At 38.7% G+C, this 17,579-nt stretch overlaps 1 protein-coding gene across 1 annotated transcript in view; it reads right to left on the minus strand.

The window, feature by feature from the left end:
- The window catches only part of LOC311289114 (uncharacterized protein), a gene marked incomplete at its 3' end in the record, with an annotated part of 92,348 nt that overhangs the window by 48,280 nt on the left and 26,489 nt on the right, over positions 1-17,579 (minus strand). The window contains 6 exon segments of the mRNA XM_084406871.1: positions 15-314; positions 713-1,027; positions 1,204-1,500; positions 2,019-2,333; positions 2,421-2,723; positions 2,980-3,294. Of these exon segments, the coding sequence (XP_084262997.1) occupies positions 15-314; positions 713-1,027; positions 1,204-1,500; positions 2,019-2,333; positions 2,421-2,723; positions 2,980-3,294 (1,845 nt within the window).

Genomic DNA, 17,579 nt, shown 5'->3' on the forward strand with positions numbered 1-17,579 from the left:
TTCTTTTAACTCACCAGCACAGATCAGTCCCTGGTATTTATCATGTGAACAGCTGTTTTTGTGTAAGGATGTTGGACAGAGGTGAATCTGAGACTCATTTCCTCTGCACTGAATCTCTTGTGTCCACATCTGAGCGTCTCCTTTGCCAAAAGCATCTTCTCCCAGCACCTGTACAGGAGCCCCACAGTCCAGCTCTCTACACACAACCTCTGCATCCTGCTGGTCAAAGGCAGTGTCACACACTGAAACCCACGACTGATCATCAAGCATCTCTAACCTCCCAGAGCAACTGGAGTTTCCAATAAGCCTGACACCTGAAGTAGCAAGAGACAAGAAACATTTCAATTTTGTTTATCTAAAGGTGTGTGATTCTTGCCATTATTGTTCTACCATAAAGCACCACTTATTAATGTGAAATGAGTAAAATCGTCAAATTACTCAATCTCTCATGTCAATCCATATCATCTGACTTTCTTTTTTATGGAACATAAAAGGAGAATTTTACAGAATATCCTGGTACTCTTTTCAATATAATGAGAGTAAAAAAAACAAACAAAAAAAAAACATTGTGTGCTCTACAGAACAAAGTCATAGAGGTTTGAAAAGACACAAAGTAAATGATGACAGATTCTTCATTTTTGGTTGAACTTTCCCTTTAAGGCAGTTGAATTATCAGTGATGTAAAAACAGTGCAGGGTTTGGAGCAGTTTACCTGAGCAGATTACTCCTGCATCTTTAGTATGATCACAGTTATGAAACGCCCAATTTACTGTTCCACAGTTCTTCAGTGTAGATTCTGATCCCAAACATGAGGTGAAATTTGACCAGATTGGTCCTGATCCTGGTCCAAAATTAGCATCACCAAGAGTATCTACAGGTTCTCCACAGTCCAGCTCTCTACACACCACTGCAGCTTCAGTCATATCCCAGTCCCAATGACACACTGTTCCCCACTGACCTCTATGAAGAACCTCCACTCTACCAGCACAGCGACTGGGACCACCAACCAGCCTTATTCTCAATTGGTCTATAAAATAAATAAATAAATAAATAGGGAGTAGAGACATAGAAAAAAGGAAAGAATGAGGAAAAAAGTATCACAATAAGAGAAAAAAACTATGATAAAATTTACTAATATTTAGTGTAGATTTTAGGAACATTAAATTTAATTTCAGTTTATTTAAAAAAGGCTCAAACCTGCACACACCAGTCCAACATCATTTTCATATGAACAGTTGTTTTCATGTGATGGTGATGTTGGACAGAAGTGAATCTGAGACTCATTTCCTCTGCACTGAATCTCTTGTGTCCACATCTGAGCGTCTCCTTTGCCAGAAGCATCTTCTCCCAGCACCTGTACAGGAGCCCCACAGTCCAGCTCTCTACACACAACCTCTGCATCCTGCTGGTCAAAGGCAGCGTCACACACTGAGACCCACGACTGACCATCAAGTATCTCTAACCTCCCAGAGCAGCGAGAACCTCCAACCAGCCGGACTTCTGAAAGAACAATACAGGAAAAAAACAAATTTAAAGTTAGAGACCTTCAATAATGAGTCAGTCATATAATTAATATATTAATCAACGAGAAATCATATTTTCCTTTATCTTCTGAAATAAAAGATATTTATTATGAAAACATATTATATGTCAGCAAAACTTTTTCCCAGTCCAAAAGGACTTGAAAGTAACCTAAAAAACCCCCAGCTCATATACAAAACAGTGTATAGTTATTTTTACTGTAAAAATCTAAATGCATTACATGACTGCCCACATTTCAACATTTTCATGTCAACAATGTCTATGAATGAATCCTATCAGGGAATTACATTAGAATGTAGAGTTAGAAACAAGCGTCTAAATTTTATTTTTAACAAGGTCTCTGATTATTACAGTCTGACCTTAAAAGTTTGTGCTGTCAAAAACAACCTGGAAAATGGTCACAAAAAAATGAAATTATGACTGCTTTTGGTGCAATTGTTTTGTACATTAAGACAGGATTTTTAGCTTTAGCTTACCTGAACAAATGACTTGAGCGCTCTTATCAAGACACACATCAAGATCAGTTGGTGGTATGAATCCACATTTCTTAAGTGTAGATTCTGATCCATGACACATTGCATTTTTCATCCAAACCGGTTTTGATCCCAGTCCAAATTGAGCATCACCCAGAGCATCTACAGGTTCTCCACAGTCCAGCTCTCTACACACCACTGCAGCATCAGCCAAATCCCAGCCATCACCACACACTGTTCCCCACTGACCTCTATGAAGAACCTCCACTCGACCAGCACAGCGACTGCTGCCATTTACCAGTCTCACATTTCTTATGTCTAAATGTAAGAGAAAAGACTATTGTAAATTTTAATTGTTATAATAAAATGAAATGAAATGTGCTTTGTTGTACTTTGAACTGTTACCAGCACACAGCAAACCAATGTTGTGCTCATGTGAACAGTTGTTTTCATCTAACGGTGGTGTTGGACAGAGGTGAATCTGAGACTCATTTCCTCTGCACTGAATCTCTTGTGTCCACATCTGAGCGTCTCCTTTGCCAAAAGCATCTTCTCCCAGCACCTGTACAGGAGCCCCACAGTCCAGCTCTCTACACACAACCTCTGCATCCTGCTGGTCAAAGGCAGCGTCACACACTGAAACCCACGACTGATCATCAAGTATCTCTAACCTCCCAGAGCAGCGAGAACCTCCAACCAGCCGGACTTCTGAATAAGACAACACAGATCAACAGAAGCATGGCTTATTTATGGGGCTTCAAGATAATGATTTGTACATCAAAGCCATTTTATTTTTAGTCTTACAATGAATAAAGTAAAAACACAAAAGAAAACCACAACAAATATAAATATAAATATAAAATGTATTTATTATTGAAGTCTATTATTGAATTATTGAAGTATTTTTAAAAATTAGAAGCCAATCTAGAAGCGCATATGAATTTTAATTTGTAAAATACTTTACCTGAGCAGATGACTCCAGCATCTCTACTATGATCATAGTTGCTTTTACCCCATCCTGATGACCCACAGTTCTTCAGTGTAGACTCTGATCCAGTACACATGACTCTACTCATCCAGATTGGTCCTGATCCTGGTCCAAAATGAGCATCACCCAGAGCATCTACAGGTTCTCCACAGTCCAGCTCTCTACACACCACTGCAGCATCAGGCATATCCCAGAAATCATCACACACTGTTCCCCACTGACCTCTATGAAGAACCTCCACTCTACCAGCACAGCGACTGTTGCCACCAACCAACCGCACATTCACACTGTCTAAATATTAAGCAGTAACAATGAGAGATGAAAGATGAAGGGATGAGAGTTCAATTTATAGCATTACAAAGTGCGACAACTGGGAAAATAGGACATATATGTCTGAGTAATTAAAATGAATATTCAGAGTTCAATGAATTGATTAACAAAAAAATAATTATGCTGACTCCCTCCTTTTATTGAAAAAAATTTGGGTTTCAATTATCCTAAAATGTATTATTGTTTCAGTTTATACCATTATGTTGTCATGGAAACAAAGTTTAATACTGGAAATAACTTTGCACAGAAAAGATTAGTGAGTATTTGTTTCCACACTATAATCACGTTAACACATATTTGTTTACGTCTTGACATTACTGAGATGGTGTATTTTAAAGTTTACAGAAAACACTTTTTTTAAAGGGGGGACAAGTAGAATTTTTTTATTTAGGTAAAAAAAAAAAAATTGCCACAAATTATGTTGATTGAGCTTAAAAACTATATATTAAACCTGCTGTATTCTTTTAAAATATATATTTTCCCTCTATATAGTTCTTCTGTAGCTGAGGTCTTGGCATTGTTTAAGACACTAACATTGTAACCCGATAAAAGGCCTTTAGGTTTTTTTAGTGCTGGGCAACGATGACATTTTTTTACCGCGATTAATCGCATGATTTTCTTGCGATTAATCGCATTGTTACAAGCAAAATTGAATAATGAATTCTAAAGTAGTGTATTGCGCACTTTTAATTTAAATGTACTGCTATACACAAAAGTGCAATAACATGTGGTTTGCAAAAACTTTAAACAAATAGCCTAATGTGCTTTTTACCAGCACAGTAATAAAATATTTCTTGTAGATCTCAACTTAAACATTAATGTAATCAAATCAAATATTAAACCAAAGCTATTATCTAGCTTGTTAAAACAAGTTACCATCAGAGTCCCATTTTCTTGTTTTTTTTTCTGAACAGGTATCAACAGGTATCTTTTATCAGGGAGCATCAGAAACAGTCTGTGTTCTCTACGAGAGGTTCTCTCGTATTGCGTAAGTTGCTTACGCTACGGGTAAAGTCATCTCTTCTCGAGATATGAAGCCAAAAAATTATCCTTAATTTTTATAATCTTGTCAACGCAGTGCAGCAGCAGGCAGACCTAGAGCAGGCTATAGAGTGTTCATTGGCTGCCCTGCGGCAGGCTACCACTGAGCCTGGCGTGACGTCATGCCCAATCGCGTCACAGCCCGCCAGAAGGGGCGTGGTTAAGCGTATAAAAGGAAGGCTCGGAGGCTGGTTCACTGATTTCCGTCTCTTCAGCGAAGCTCTCTGCATCGCTGGACTCTGAGTGAAGCCGCCGCCGAAACAAGCGATCAGCGATCTCCCTCTGTTCGAGCCGCGCAAACTGCGCCGTTCACAAGGGATGGCAGAAGCGGACGGTCTGAGCTAGCTTCCTCGCGCTCCCCCTCTGTTCAAGCTGCGCAAACGGCGCGGCTCACAAGGGATGTCAGAAACGGACGGTCACGGGCTATAGCTTCCTTTTACGTTACAAGAAAGCTACAACCTCCCCTCCCCTCCTCCCCCCTCCTCTCCCCTCCCCTCCCCTCGGGTTTCCAGAATCTAAATAGTTATCAGGACATCAACAGGAGGGAATTCACATGGCAGAGCATCCCCGCTAAACTGAACGCAGGCCTATCAGGTAAAGTTATGTATAATTTCAATTCAAGTTAAAAAAGCTGCAGCCGTTGCAGCCGAGCGCCTGCCGTCACTCGCGGAGCGCTGTCTCCCTTTCTGTTCACCTGAGAGAACCTGCCGAAGCCTCCCTCCACTGCTGGTTTGGGAGGGTTATTTGCTGGCTGACCAACATCCCACCCCTCCTGTGACCCATTGTTTGACTGTAGGCCTATGTGTATTCAGAGCCAGTGAGCAACGGACTTTCAAAATAATAATAATAATAAAAAAAACTGCGTTAACGTGCGATAAAAAAAATTGTCGGCGTTAATTAATAAATGCGTTAACGCGACAATAACGCGTTAACGTGCCCAGCCCTAGTTTTTTTTTTGTTGTTGTCTTGTTTGTCATGATCACAACTTCTTGACATAACATAATACAGCATTTATCCTGCTGGGTTATGAATGAGTGATTATTTTTCTTTATGTTCAGACTTGCTCAAGCTTACATGTCTGTCACTAATATTTCCAATCAATGTTTATCAAATCAGAACTCCAAATGTGTGATCAATTTTACGGCCACCCAACTCGAGGGACAGAGATGCCAGCATGGTTATAGAATAATGTTTGACACATGGCAATTAAATCGTTTTCAACCAGAGAAAAGGTGATCCACGCATGATTTTTTATTTTTTTAGATGACAAAAGATTGAGACAACATTTACAATGTTGATATCACATGAAAAATGTCATTGCGATCACAAGACAACAAGACAAAAAAAACTACAATAATGACCTCTTAGGGTTTCAATTAATACATATTAATATTATTTTGATAACAATATATTATAATGAATAAAAAGAAGACACTTATGTAAAACTTATTTGTAGCTCTTTATAAATTGAAAGGACAGAGAGAAAGAGAAAGAGATAAACTGCCTGTTAAACAGGAGAACATTCAATATAGTGACAATGCGATTACAATGGCATCTAAAAAAAACACATTACAGTATAGTTTAATTTTAAGATCTTAAATAACATAGCTTTTCATTTAAAAAAAAAAAAAAAAAATCTCTTTAATTTCATGTGTACTTACCAGATGTGATGAGTATTATAACTGAAGACAGTAAAATGAGTGTCAGGCATCTCTCCATCTCTCTCTGCTTGATTAATTCAACATCCAGTACAAGCTTCTCCGCACTGATGATACAGAAGTACAGGCGTCCTCTCTCAGCCCCCTTAATGAGAGAGAAAGAGGTTCAAAACCCTCCAATCACACTCGCTGTTACCTTATTAGACAGAACAGAGGAAATCATCAAACAACTTCAGTGACAAATCAGACGAGGCTTTTATGACTTTCTCCATATATATCTAACAGTCAGTGCTGATGACAGTGCAGTCAGTCCTCCCCACCCATCAAGACTGAGGGGATGCAGACACACACACACAAACACACACACACACGGCTTACAGGAGACAGGAAACTCTCCAGTTTATTTACAGCATCAAAGCCCAACACCTGCAGAGAAGAGATAGAAACACTGATAGCTAACTCTGAACACTGTCTATTAGATATGTTAGCATGACATTAACAAGGAACAAAAAAGCCATTCAAAATGTAAATGTTTACCAAGAGCACAGTGCACAAGCCTTAACGAAAGGCAGAAAAGACCCTTAAACTACTTCCCCTTAAAGCAGTTTTGTGAAAGCTTTCATGTATGTATCAAAAACATTTTTGTAACTATTGTGAAATTTACCTAATTTAACCAAAAGTGGTTTCTTTCAGGTGGCCCACAAAAACCATAATTATCAGTGAAGATAAGCATGCTTTTCACCTTGTGACCAGCAGAGAGAGCCAGTGAACTGCATTTCTGCTAGTTTTGCAAAATCATACTTCCACAGAAGTGTCAGGCGTTGTATATTTGATATGGGGTGGGTATGGATCCATATCGAGACAATTCAGTAAGAATGCACACACACACACCTGCCAGGGGCGGGCTGCTTCTCAATCAGGACGGATTTTTGACGGATTTATCACATTAGCATTCAACCACAGATTTACGTTAGCCGTCACTGTTGTTATGCCTCTGGATATAGTCCAATCAGCGTGCGTGATAATATTTTTATAGTCAATGGTGATAATTTATCAAACTTTAAAACACATGAAGTTTCCAGCTATGCACACATAACTAATGCAGCAGTAAAATGGTTAAAACTTTTTAATGAGTTACTACATACTAACTCATTAAAAAGTTTTAACCATTTTGGCATATTTTTAAAACATGTTCACTATGGGGCGGTTTCCCAGACCGAGATTAGGCCTAATCCTAGACTAAAATTGCCCTTTAAACCAGATTAACATAAATCTGCTTTCTCAGTCAAGGCTTTAAATAGTCCTAGATTTAGTTTAGTCCAGAGTTTAATAAGATGATTTCCTGGAGGAAGACTAGAGTTACTCCAGGACTAAATCGAGGCTTAAATTAAACCTACCAGGAGGCAGGTTGAACTTCAGATTAACATTGTGTTTCAAAGTGGACACGTGTATTACTTGGATACACACACACACACACACAAACACACAATTTAATGTATTTGTGTGTGTGTGTATATATATATATATATATATATATATATATGAAGAGTTCAGATGCAAAAGCCTCTAAGTGCCATCTGAAATTTTCTTTTAGAATGATAATTTTTATCAAGCTTGTATATTAAGTTCAGTAATTTCACCTAAATGGCAATGAAAATTACCTATTAAATGTAATTTAAGTGAAATTACTGAAATTAAACATACAAGCTTGATAAAAATTATCATTCTAGAAGAAAATTTCAGATGGCACTTAGAGGCTTTTGCATTTGAACTCTTCATATATATACTTTTATTCATCAAGGATGAGTTAAACTGATCAAAAGTTACAGTAAAGACATTTATAATGTTAGAAAATATTCTATTTTAAATAAATGCTGTTCTTTTGAACTTTCTACTTTCTGTTTCTTGAGCATCAAATCATCATATTAGAATGATTTTTGAAGGATCATGTGACACTGAAGACTGGAGTAATGATGCTGAAAATTCAGCTTTGTTCACAGGAATAAATTACAGTTTAAATATATATTAAAGTAGAAAACAGTAATTTTAAATTGTCATAATATTTCACAATATTACTGTTTTTTTTGTTTTGTTTTTTTATCAAATAAATGCAGCCTTGGTGAGCAGAAGATACTTCTTTTAAAAACATTAACAATCTTACTGACCCCAAACTTTTGAACGGTATAGTTTGTATATATTACAAACAGACTTCCAGCATTTATTTTCTTTTATTCCATAGCTGGTGTGTGCAGTTTATTTAGCTTGCTTAAAATAATTTTCTCTTGTTTAGTACTTTTTTTTTTTATTGCAGTCTTTTTCTGATTCCATTGTTTCCTTGGATTTGCTTCTCAGTTCCTTTTTTTGGTTCATTCCATGTTTTACAGGCAACCTCTATCATGCTAATTCAGATTAGCACAGTTGGTTTTAAATTAATCTGGTTTATTTTAGTTCAGGACTCCATAGTCCAGGTGTAACTAATCCGTACTTAATCTGTGTAACAGAAAGCCATTTTTTAAGACACGATTAACTATTCTTGATTAAGGCCTACTCCTGGCTTAATTTAAACCACCCCTATATCATATACTATCATTCACGGATAGGCCTACAGCAGCAGCCATGGGCATGTGCGTTAAATGTGGCAATGCGTTACTCACACACAAGATGGCAGCAAAACACTTCTTATTCTAAAGACAGGCGGACTAGGGCTGCAATGTGTTAAGCTACGTTCACACCACACGCGACCAAGCGACGCGATACCATTCATTTTCAATGGGGAGCGGGCGACTTCCGGTGACACGCGCAGTCGCGACCGTTGGCGACTGGATGGGGCGTGTCTGGCGACGCGACAAAGTTGAGAAATGTTTAACTTTATGCAAATGAAGAGCGACTTTCGGGAGCGACAACCAATAGGAGTGAAGTCAGTGGAGCACACGTGATCTGTCACTCTTCAGTGCTGCGTCAGACCGAGGCAAGATGAATGAGAAGTTTATTTTAGCAGTCCGAAACTGTCCAATAATGTATGATATGTCTCCGTGTACATACAGTGGTACTCGCCGTGCTGACTCCGAGCCTGAATGGTTTCGTGAACTCAGAAAGACCAGTATTTGCCCATTTGCTGCAGTTAAATAGCCGCGATAGCACAGGGCACTCGCTGTTTCTCATTCATCTTTAATATTATGCATTTAATGTACTGATTCCATTTATATTTAGACTTTTCCTTCCAAAATGTTAGCTTGTAGAGGCAAGAAAACAGATTTGTTGTCTACAACATGGAGCAACATCCGTGAATGTCACTCACAAACATTACTAGGCAACCAGTAGTGGGAACGCCCACTAACGACCTCACCGCCAGCCACTAGCGACATGCAGCGACAAAGTCGCTTGTAGTGTGAACGGGGCTTTAGTCTTGTCTTTCAATAAAATGGCAGCAAAACACATATTCCGGAAACGAGATGATAAGTGGCTTGTTCTTGTTTTACGACAGGAGAGATGCGTGCTTCTCAATATCCCTCCCCGTCTCCTCTCTCCTCCGTCCTCCATCCTATGACCCGGAAACCGATCGAGCACATCCATCTTGAAGGGCTTGGGTGCCGCGTTGCATTCTGGGACGTTGCGGCCATGTTGATGGCCTCGCGAATGTAAACATACAGCAAGTCGAACGAGGAGAAGCAGCAGAGTTGGGAGAAAGAAAAGAAAGAAAAAATATTTTAAAATCCCTAAAAGGATGTGGAATTTACCGGGATACGTTAAATAGTGAAGCCAGGGACCGGTATGTGGACAAAATCGGCACTATTGATGGTTTGGATCCATATGAAATTCCCAACAAAGAGTGGAGCACCGACGACGACTTGCTGCCGCAGTTTTGCATAACAGACATCTTCGGCTATTGTTTGTGGTGTGAGCGCCTACACTTCAGAACAGTTCAAAGTTAGAAGTCATTGGAGTCTCATGTGCAGTTCACAAATGGAATTTAATACTCTCATGACATTAACGTTAGCCCTTCCATCGGACCTGTCAGTCTCTGTACTGTTGTCCCTGTTGCTACCCCTTCCAGCGAAACAGATGTTTTCAAAGCATTGTTTTGCGTTTTAAACGTGATGTTGGCCTTTTTAAGATAACAGCGTGGTTGTTGTGAGAGCACGATTTCACGCCAATCTGTGAGTTAAACAAAGTCACGTTAGACCTAAGTTAGCTTCACAACTCGCTTAGTTAATGCAGCAGTTTTGTAGTAAGTTACGATTTTTCGCTGTCAGCAGAGGGATAGCAACAGAAAGATGAATGTTGAAATTTTCATTTTCGGGATATTTTACAGGAAAATACTAAAACGGGAAGACAGTGGGAAAAGAGCTAAAATACGTGACGTGAAAAACCCGGAAAAAAAGGGAGGGTTGACAGCTACTAACTAAACTTTTTTGCCGATTTTGTCCACAAACCAGTCCCTGGCTTCCCTATTTAACGTATCCCGGTAAATTCCACATCCTTTTCGGGATTTTAACATCTTTTTTCTTTCTTTTCTCTCTCCCAACTCTGCTTCTCCTCGTTCGACTTCCTGTATGTTTACATTCGCGAGGCCATCAACATGGCGGCCACGCCAAGTAATGACGTCACGACGCCCAAGCCCTATTCTCTAATTGCACCGTGAGGAGTCGAGGAGTGAGGAGGCTTCCTGAGGAATCTTGAGAGAGGATACACAGGTGTATCCTGGAAGAGTTTTATCGACTAAAACGTGACGTACGTATAAATTCTCCTCCCCCTTAATATCGGTCACAATAATTTAGATTTATACTTTACCTTTGCAGTTTATATAAACCATGCATCTTATATATTTCAACAGGGTACCTTGCTTTATTATTATTTATTATGAATTTCTTAAATAAACAAACTTCAACAACATAAGGGCAGTTTCTCTGAGTGCTGCTGATGACGAGGTGAAGACGCTCGAGTGATCACGTATTCCAATGTATAAAAAAAAGCTTTCATTCGATCCCTCCGTCCCTCCGTCGCGAGGAAAGGAAACGAGGATGCACAAATAAGAATTGAGAAGCACCCAGTGTCTCCTGGAACCAGAATTGTTCGGTTCTTTCTCATAATGAAAATTCTGTATAATTGTTTCTGGTCGAACAGACATTTTTATTGTGGTTAAATATTTTGGTAAAAAGCCTAATATTAAACAATTTAAGCCCTACATCAACAATCATCAATATATTAATGATTGATTGAGGGCTGAATGATGGGAAGATTGATCATTTAATTTAACAACCATTATAAATGACAAAACGTGGATTTATCAATAAATTAAGAGAAGGCAATAATGACAATTTGCTGGTACAAGAGACATGTTTAGCCTTCTGTTTTTATACGGCAATTATGCGAATGATGAAACAAGTGGAGTCCACCTGAAACAAAAGTTTTAGATGTAGCATGTGAATGTTTGACACACACATATGAGGTGCCCCTAGGCACATTATTCAGAATTACCATGCATGTACATGTACTTTTCCTCTCACATACACATATGAAACCAAATTCATTCACATACTATAATGAAATGCTCACACACATACAAGTGAAATGTGTAAGAATTGAGAAATTAGGAAATGGCGGATAGTCTGGGTGAAGACAAAGGACCTCTCTGGAAATTAGCATTTGAACTAGCCTCGTGCACTATCGAGACTAAAGTCTCACCTCCGAATCATCCTAATCTACATCTCTGTCCCTCATCCCTCTCCCCCTCTTCCCCTCTCCCCCACTCTCATGTAAATCACTCAAATCCATATGGTTTAATGTCAATTATTATCATCCAGTGTTATTCATGTTTGATATCATTTAAAATGTCACAGTGTGACTGGTACGAATGTCTCATTTTCCAAGTAAGTAAAACAAAAGGTAATGAGGTTTTAAGAGTTTAAAGATAATTGCCACACAAGGAGGCTTTGGTCTCTAGACAAATGGGGTCTCCCTTACCCCCAACCAAGATGTAACTTCTGAATGCAAATTTCATTGTCTGTCTATATAATGGAATGCACCATTATCTCAGTTGGGGGCAATTGCCTCTATTGTCTTTAGATGATTAGATTTAGTGGTTACCTCTAAGGCTGTGTGTATGTTTAGCACCTTTAAGGACAGCCCACTGAAAGGCCTATAAAGAAACCATGTGAAGTATGTTAGCCAGACTGTTTTGGAAGAACTGCAGCACGCTCAATAAAGAATAACTTCTACTTGAACGAGATCCCAAACGTCTCCTGGTTTTCGGCTTCGACGAAGAAAAAGGTTTTCAACAATTTGGTGCCGTGACCCGGATGGAGAAGAAGGAAACTCAAAGAACTGAATCTTAAAACTTCAAGCTTCCTTCAGATTGAAAACTTCAAGCTCAAAGATCTCAACAAAGCTGACTGAGTTCCAGACGAATGTTTTCTGTACAACCAAAGACTCGGTGAGTTTTCACTCCATTCAAAGAACCAATGCAGACCAGTACAAATGTTTTCCTCTGCGCCGTTCAGAGAAGTAGTTAACAAACAGCTGTAGAGTTTGGTTAACTAAAGATAAGCCTCTAAAAAGTTTTCTTTTAGAGATGAAATTGATCCTCTGTTGTTGGCAGGGAAGATTAACAGTTACATGTTAATATTGTTTGTACCTTTGTAAGCTAGAGAAGATTTAGCCTCATGTACTAATAAGATTGTACCCTCTGTTTGCAAGACAGTAGAGAGAAGTTTTTTTTTTTGTGTTTGTTTGTGGTAACAGAAATTCACAAAATGTTTAGGAAAAGTACTAGACAGATTACACCTTTTTGGACAGATAGTGAATTCAAGTCTTTGTTATCAGAGCACATGGACTCCATCGTGACTGAGCCAGTCAGATTGAATTTAACAAAGAAATTTGGCATTGATCCAGAGAAAGTGTGGTCAATTGAAGATTGCAAGAAAGTGTTGAGTGCATGTATCAGGAAGAAAAACCTGAAAGGCATAGTCTGTTGTCACCGAGAATTTAGCTTATCCATTGCACAAGAACAAGCTCGTTGTATTGCTGCTTTAAACGATCAGAACAAACAATTGCAGACTCACATGTCCTGTCTCAAGACAAAGGTGGGCCATAACAAAGCCTCAACCAAATGTGATTTAGAAGACCAACAGTCAGATGAAAGCTATCCTGATTTACAGTCTTTTGATAGTATAGAGGACAATGTCAATGCAGATGTAAATGCAGTTGAAGTGTGCGTAGCTAGACAAAAGTCTCAGGGAAAAGGTGTTGATACAGTTCCATTTGCAACCCCCATATTGCAGCCACAAGCAGTCAAAACATCTTTACGTCCGAAAGATATTGAGAGAATTGCTGAAAGTTTGCCATCAGTGCAAAGAAATTTTTCTGAGTTTAGGAGAGCATTGTTCAATAAAATGCATCTTTACGACATGTCGTTGCCGGAAGTTACACAGCTGATGTCACAAATTCTAACTGAATCTGAATTCAACAATTTTGAGTCTGCTGTTACTTCCGAACTGCAACCTGTCAGTAAAGGCGATTTGAGAGAAGGTGTTTTGAAAATCCTAAAGAATATCTTAGGACCGAAAATCGATTGGTCAAGAGTTACTAGCTGTGTACAAGAGAAAGAAGAAACTGTGAGTGAATATACTGAGAGGTTCTGTCAGGTAGCTGCAGTGTACAGTGGAATAGTGGATGATTCCGAAAGTGTGTTAGCTGACAAAGGAGCTCTAATCCGAATTTGGGCAGATGGTCTTGTAGCTGAGTACAGAACAGCCTTGCCATTCCTAGATATTACGTGGGCTAAAAGAACTCTCAGAAGTAACCTAGAAAGTTTAGCTATTTGGGAAAGAGATTCTGATGTCAAAGAGAGAGTAAGAATTGCAGCAGTTTCTGTTAAGGTCAACTCAGAGAAGCCAAAGAAACGCAAAAGTCCTAGAGAAGCCAGTTGTTCTTACTGTGGCAAGCATGGACATTTTGGAAAAGAATGTAGAAAAAACAAAAATAACTTAAGACAAGTTAACAATGTTATGCAGATTTTACTACATTTGTTTGCTACTTTGAAGCAACCCCTCCCCTCGTCATTGGACTCGTGGGTAAGCTTTTTGAGGTGTTAACCATTTGGGCTGTGATTGATTAATCTCCCCAGTAAATTACAACAAAGATGAAAGACTTATTGACTGTCACAGCCTTTGTTTGGGGGACATTCAGTATACTCACAGCCTTAAAATGTTATACCACAGAATATTGCAGTTAGACAACCATCCTCTGTTAATGATGTTTATTAGGACTGATGTTTCACTGGAGAATGGAAATGTGCCAATTTTTCTCACACACTGTACAGTGTGCACACAACAGGGACAGAATAGGACACACAGACCAGGGCGGAGCCAATGGAAGAACCGATGTGCAACAGGCCTCGGGGGTCAGCCATGTGGTGAAGATTTCCTCATCCCCCCTCTTATCCCCACCTCACTGGTCCATAGGTGTCAAATCAATTAAGAAATAGGAAAAGAATGAAACAACCGCAGCAGACGCTACAACCCTAGTGTTTGGACAAATACTGCTACAACCCTAGTGTTTGGACAAATACTGCTCTGTCGTCTTTTGTTTTCTTTCTTCCTCTGTGCAGATAAACACTTGATGGCTGTTCCAAAAATCCATATGCAACGACGTCTCACCTGCATATGAAGCCACAACCTCAAGAAGACAACTACACCCACTGCTGAACGAGCCAATCACAAAAGAAAAAAGAAGAAAAAAATACACAACGCAGAGATACAAAACCTTCAGTCATCCATCGATATGATCAAGACTACAAGCCTGCACCATTATCTGAGTGCTGCACCTGGTTAATATGACTGAAGATAACTTTTCATGGTTCGGAAACCTGTTAGTATCAAGTGTGTCAACCAACAAATGACTCACGTCCAGCACACCCGTAAGATTTCACGGACCCTAAGTGCATGTTTGTTTCTGTGTCAACATGCAATTACAGATGAACAACACAGAGCAAGTTATATGTGCCTGTAACTTACACAAGTTACAAGAATGAACATATGCGATGTGCCTGTAACTTACACCAGTTACAAGAATTAACTTTCAGTTCCTCTGAAAAGTAAACCTCTAAAGTATTTGATATATCTAGTCAAAAATTTTGCTTGGTTATCACTGTTAGGTGGTTGGGGATATGGCGAGACTGTAAAAACGATGGCAGAGTAATCTCTAAAATATATCCAACACAACTGACAGGAGCTGTTAAATGTGGCGAGTCTGTAAACATGATGGCAGAATAAACTCTAAAACATTGTAACACGCTGGGGTAATATATAAAAAGGCGCCGTTATAACTACGCATCCTGATTTTGACCGTCAAGCTGTTCAAATATTTGAGGATACTATTCTGAGCGATGAATAATTATGTGTTTAAATTTGTATTTTGTGAGAGTTTTTAAGAACTCTCAAACGGGGGACTGAAGGATCCAAATTTAAGAATATGTTTAAGATCTGCTGATCTTACTTCCTTACATAACATCACATGAAAAACTAAGGTGAATTACACTGTATTGGGCATTCAAGGTGACCATGATGGCATCAATTTACTGATCAGAAGTCAGCTTTAAGTCAGCTGTCTAAACGTTGTAATAGTTTGTCTTTGATCTTCCAACTAAGAGTTGGACTGTGTGTGAATGTTACCTAGTCTAAGGTCTCGTGACCATTTGTTGTGTATACCATTTGGGGGGGGGGGGGGGTACCATTATCTCAGTTGGGGGCAATTGCCTCTATTGTCTTTAGATGATTAGATTTAGTGGTTACCTCTAAGGCTGTGTGTATGTTTAGCACCTTTAAGGACAGCCCACTGAAAGGCCTATAAAGAAACCATGTGAAGTATGTTAGCCAGACTGTTTTGGAAGAACTGCAGCACGCTCAATAAAGAATAACTTCTACTTGAACGAGATCCCAAACGTCTCCTGGTTTTCGGCTTCGACGAAGAAAAAGGTTTTCAACACAGTCTTCCTGTCAGTTCCATAGAGGCTATGCTGTCAGTACCAGAAAGAGAAATGATTCTAACGCTATTTTGGCCGTTTTTGAGTATTTAATTTTTTTTTATTTTGCAACATAAACAAATGTTTACCATACCAATGTTTGGAATCATTTTTTCAGCACAACATCATTTATATGAACAGACAATTAGTTTTTCACTTTGATGTACTGTATCAACATATTGGACCCAAAATCACACACAAAAAAACACAAAATCCAAATAGAAGAATTATAGGTTTTTTTTACTACAAAAAACACAAACATGCTCAATGAAGCATTTTAAAATGTTTAAAATGTAAACACAAGTTGTAAATGTCAACATACAGGTACAATTCAGATATAATCAAGCTATATACAAAAAAAATATGATTTACAAAAATAAGCGGGTGTTGCAATATGCTTTTTTTTTCTTTTAGCTTTGCCACTTTTTAAAACAGTTCATGCACACAATTATACAGAGAGCTATATTTAAGGCCTTGCATTCCCAGAGTATGAGGGTTCCCAAATAGTGTAAATACAACATAAAAAAGGTAAAATTTAGATAAAATCAAACTATATACAGCAAAAAGCAGGTGTGGCAATAGGCGCTTTTTCTTTTCTTTTTTGCTTAGAAAATCTACAAAACACTTAATGTACAATTACACAGACAGCTACATTACAGGGCTTTCATTCCTTGAGTAAGTGGGGTTCCTAAAAAGTGCAAATATACCATACAAAAGGTAAAATGAACACAAAATCGAACTATACATACAACTATTTACAACAAATATCAGGGTTTTTTTTTTAAATAAAAAAAATAAACAAAATGATCTGTGCCACTCCTCAAAACAGTTTCTGTCAACAATGAGACAGAGGGCTACATCACAGGCCTTGCATTTCCATGGTGTGAGGTTCTCTACTCCAACACTTCCAAAAACTAGCAATAATATCTCTCTCTCTACATATATATATATATATATATATATGTCTCTCTGTCTACTCCGCAAATTTCCTGCCGGCGCCTTTCAATTTCGCTTCTTTGCTCAATTGGCTCCTCCTCCACTCCCTAAAATGTGCAGCCTGAAGAGCAGAGTCAGCAGATTCACACATTTTTCTCTGTTTTGTTTACTGACAAAAACCAACAAAGTTATTAGAATAAATTCAACGCCTGTCGCATCCCATCTTGCTTTCTTTTACGAACGCGTCAATATTTAAAAAAAAATTTTAATATAAAGGGCCCTATCTTGCACCCAGCGCAATTGACTTTGTACACGGACGCATGTATCATTCCTATTTTGCACCCGCGCAAAGCGGACTTTTCCCTCCACAGACACACGTCGGTTAACTAAGAAATACACTTGCGCTCCCCGGGGCGGTTCAGCGCAAAGAGGAGGCGTGTTCCGGCGCAAACGTTCCCTCATGCTATTTTACAGGTTTAGAAAACAATTGCGCCACTAACCGAAAAAAAAACAGTTTAAAGTCAGTGGCGCGTTGCGCATGTTATTCATATGCTATTTTAAGGGCGCATGCTTGGCCTTAATCAACGTAG

The sequence above is a fragment of the Rutilus rutilus genome (genome assembly GCF_951802725.1).
Source record: "Rutilus rutilus genome assembly, chromosome: 4".
In the NCBI taxonomy this organism is placed as follows: Eukaryota; Metazoa; Chordata; class Actinopteri; order Cypriniformes; family Leuciscidae; genus Rutilus; species Rutilus rutilus.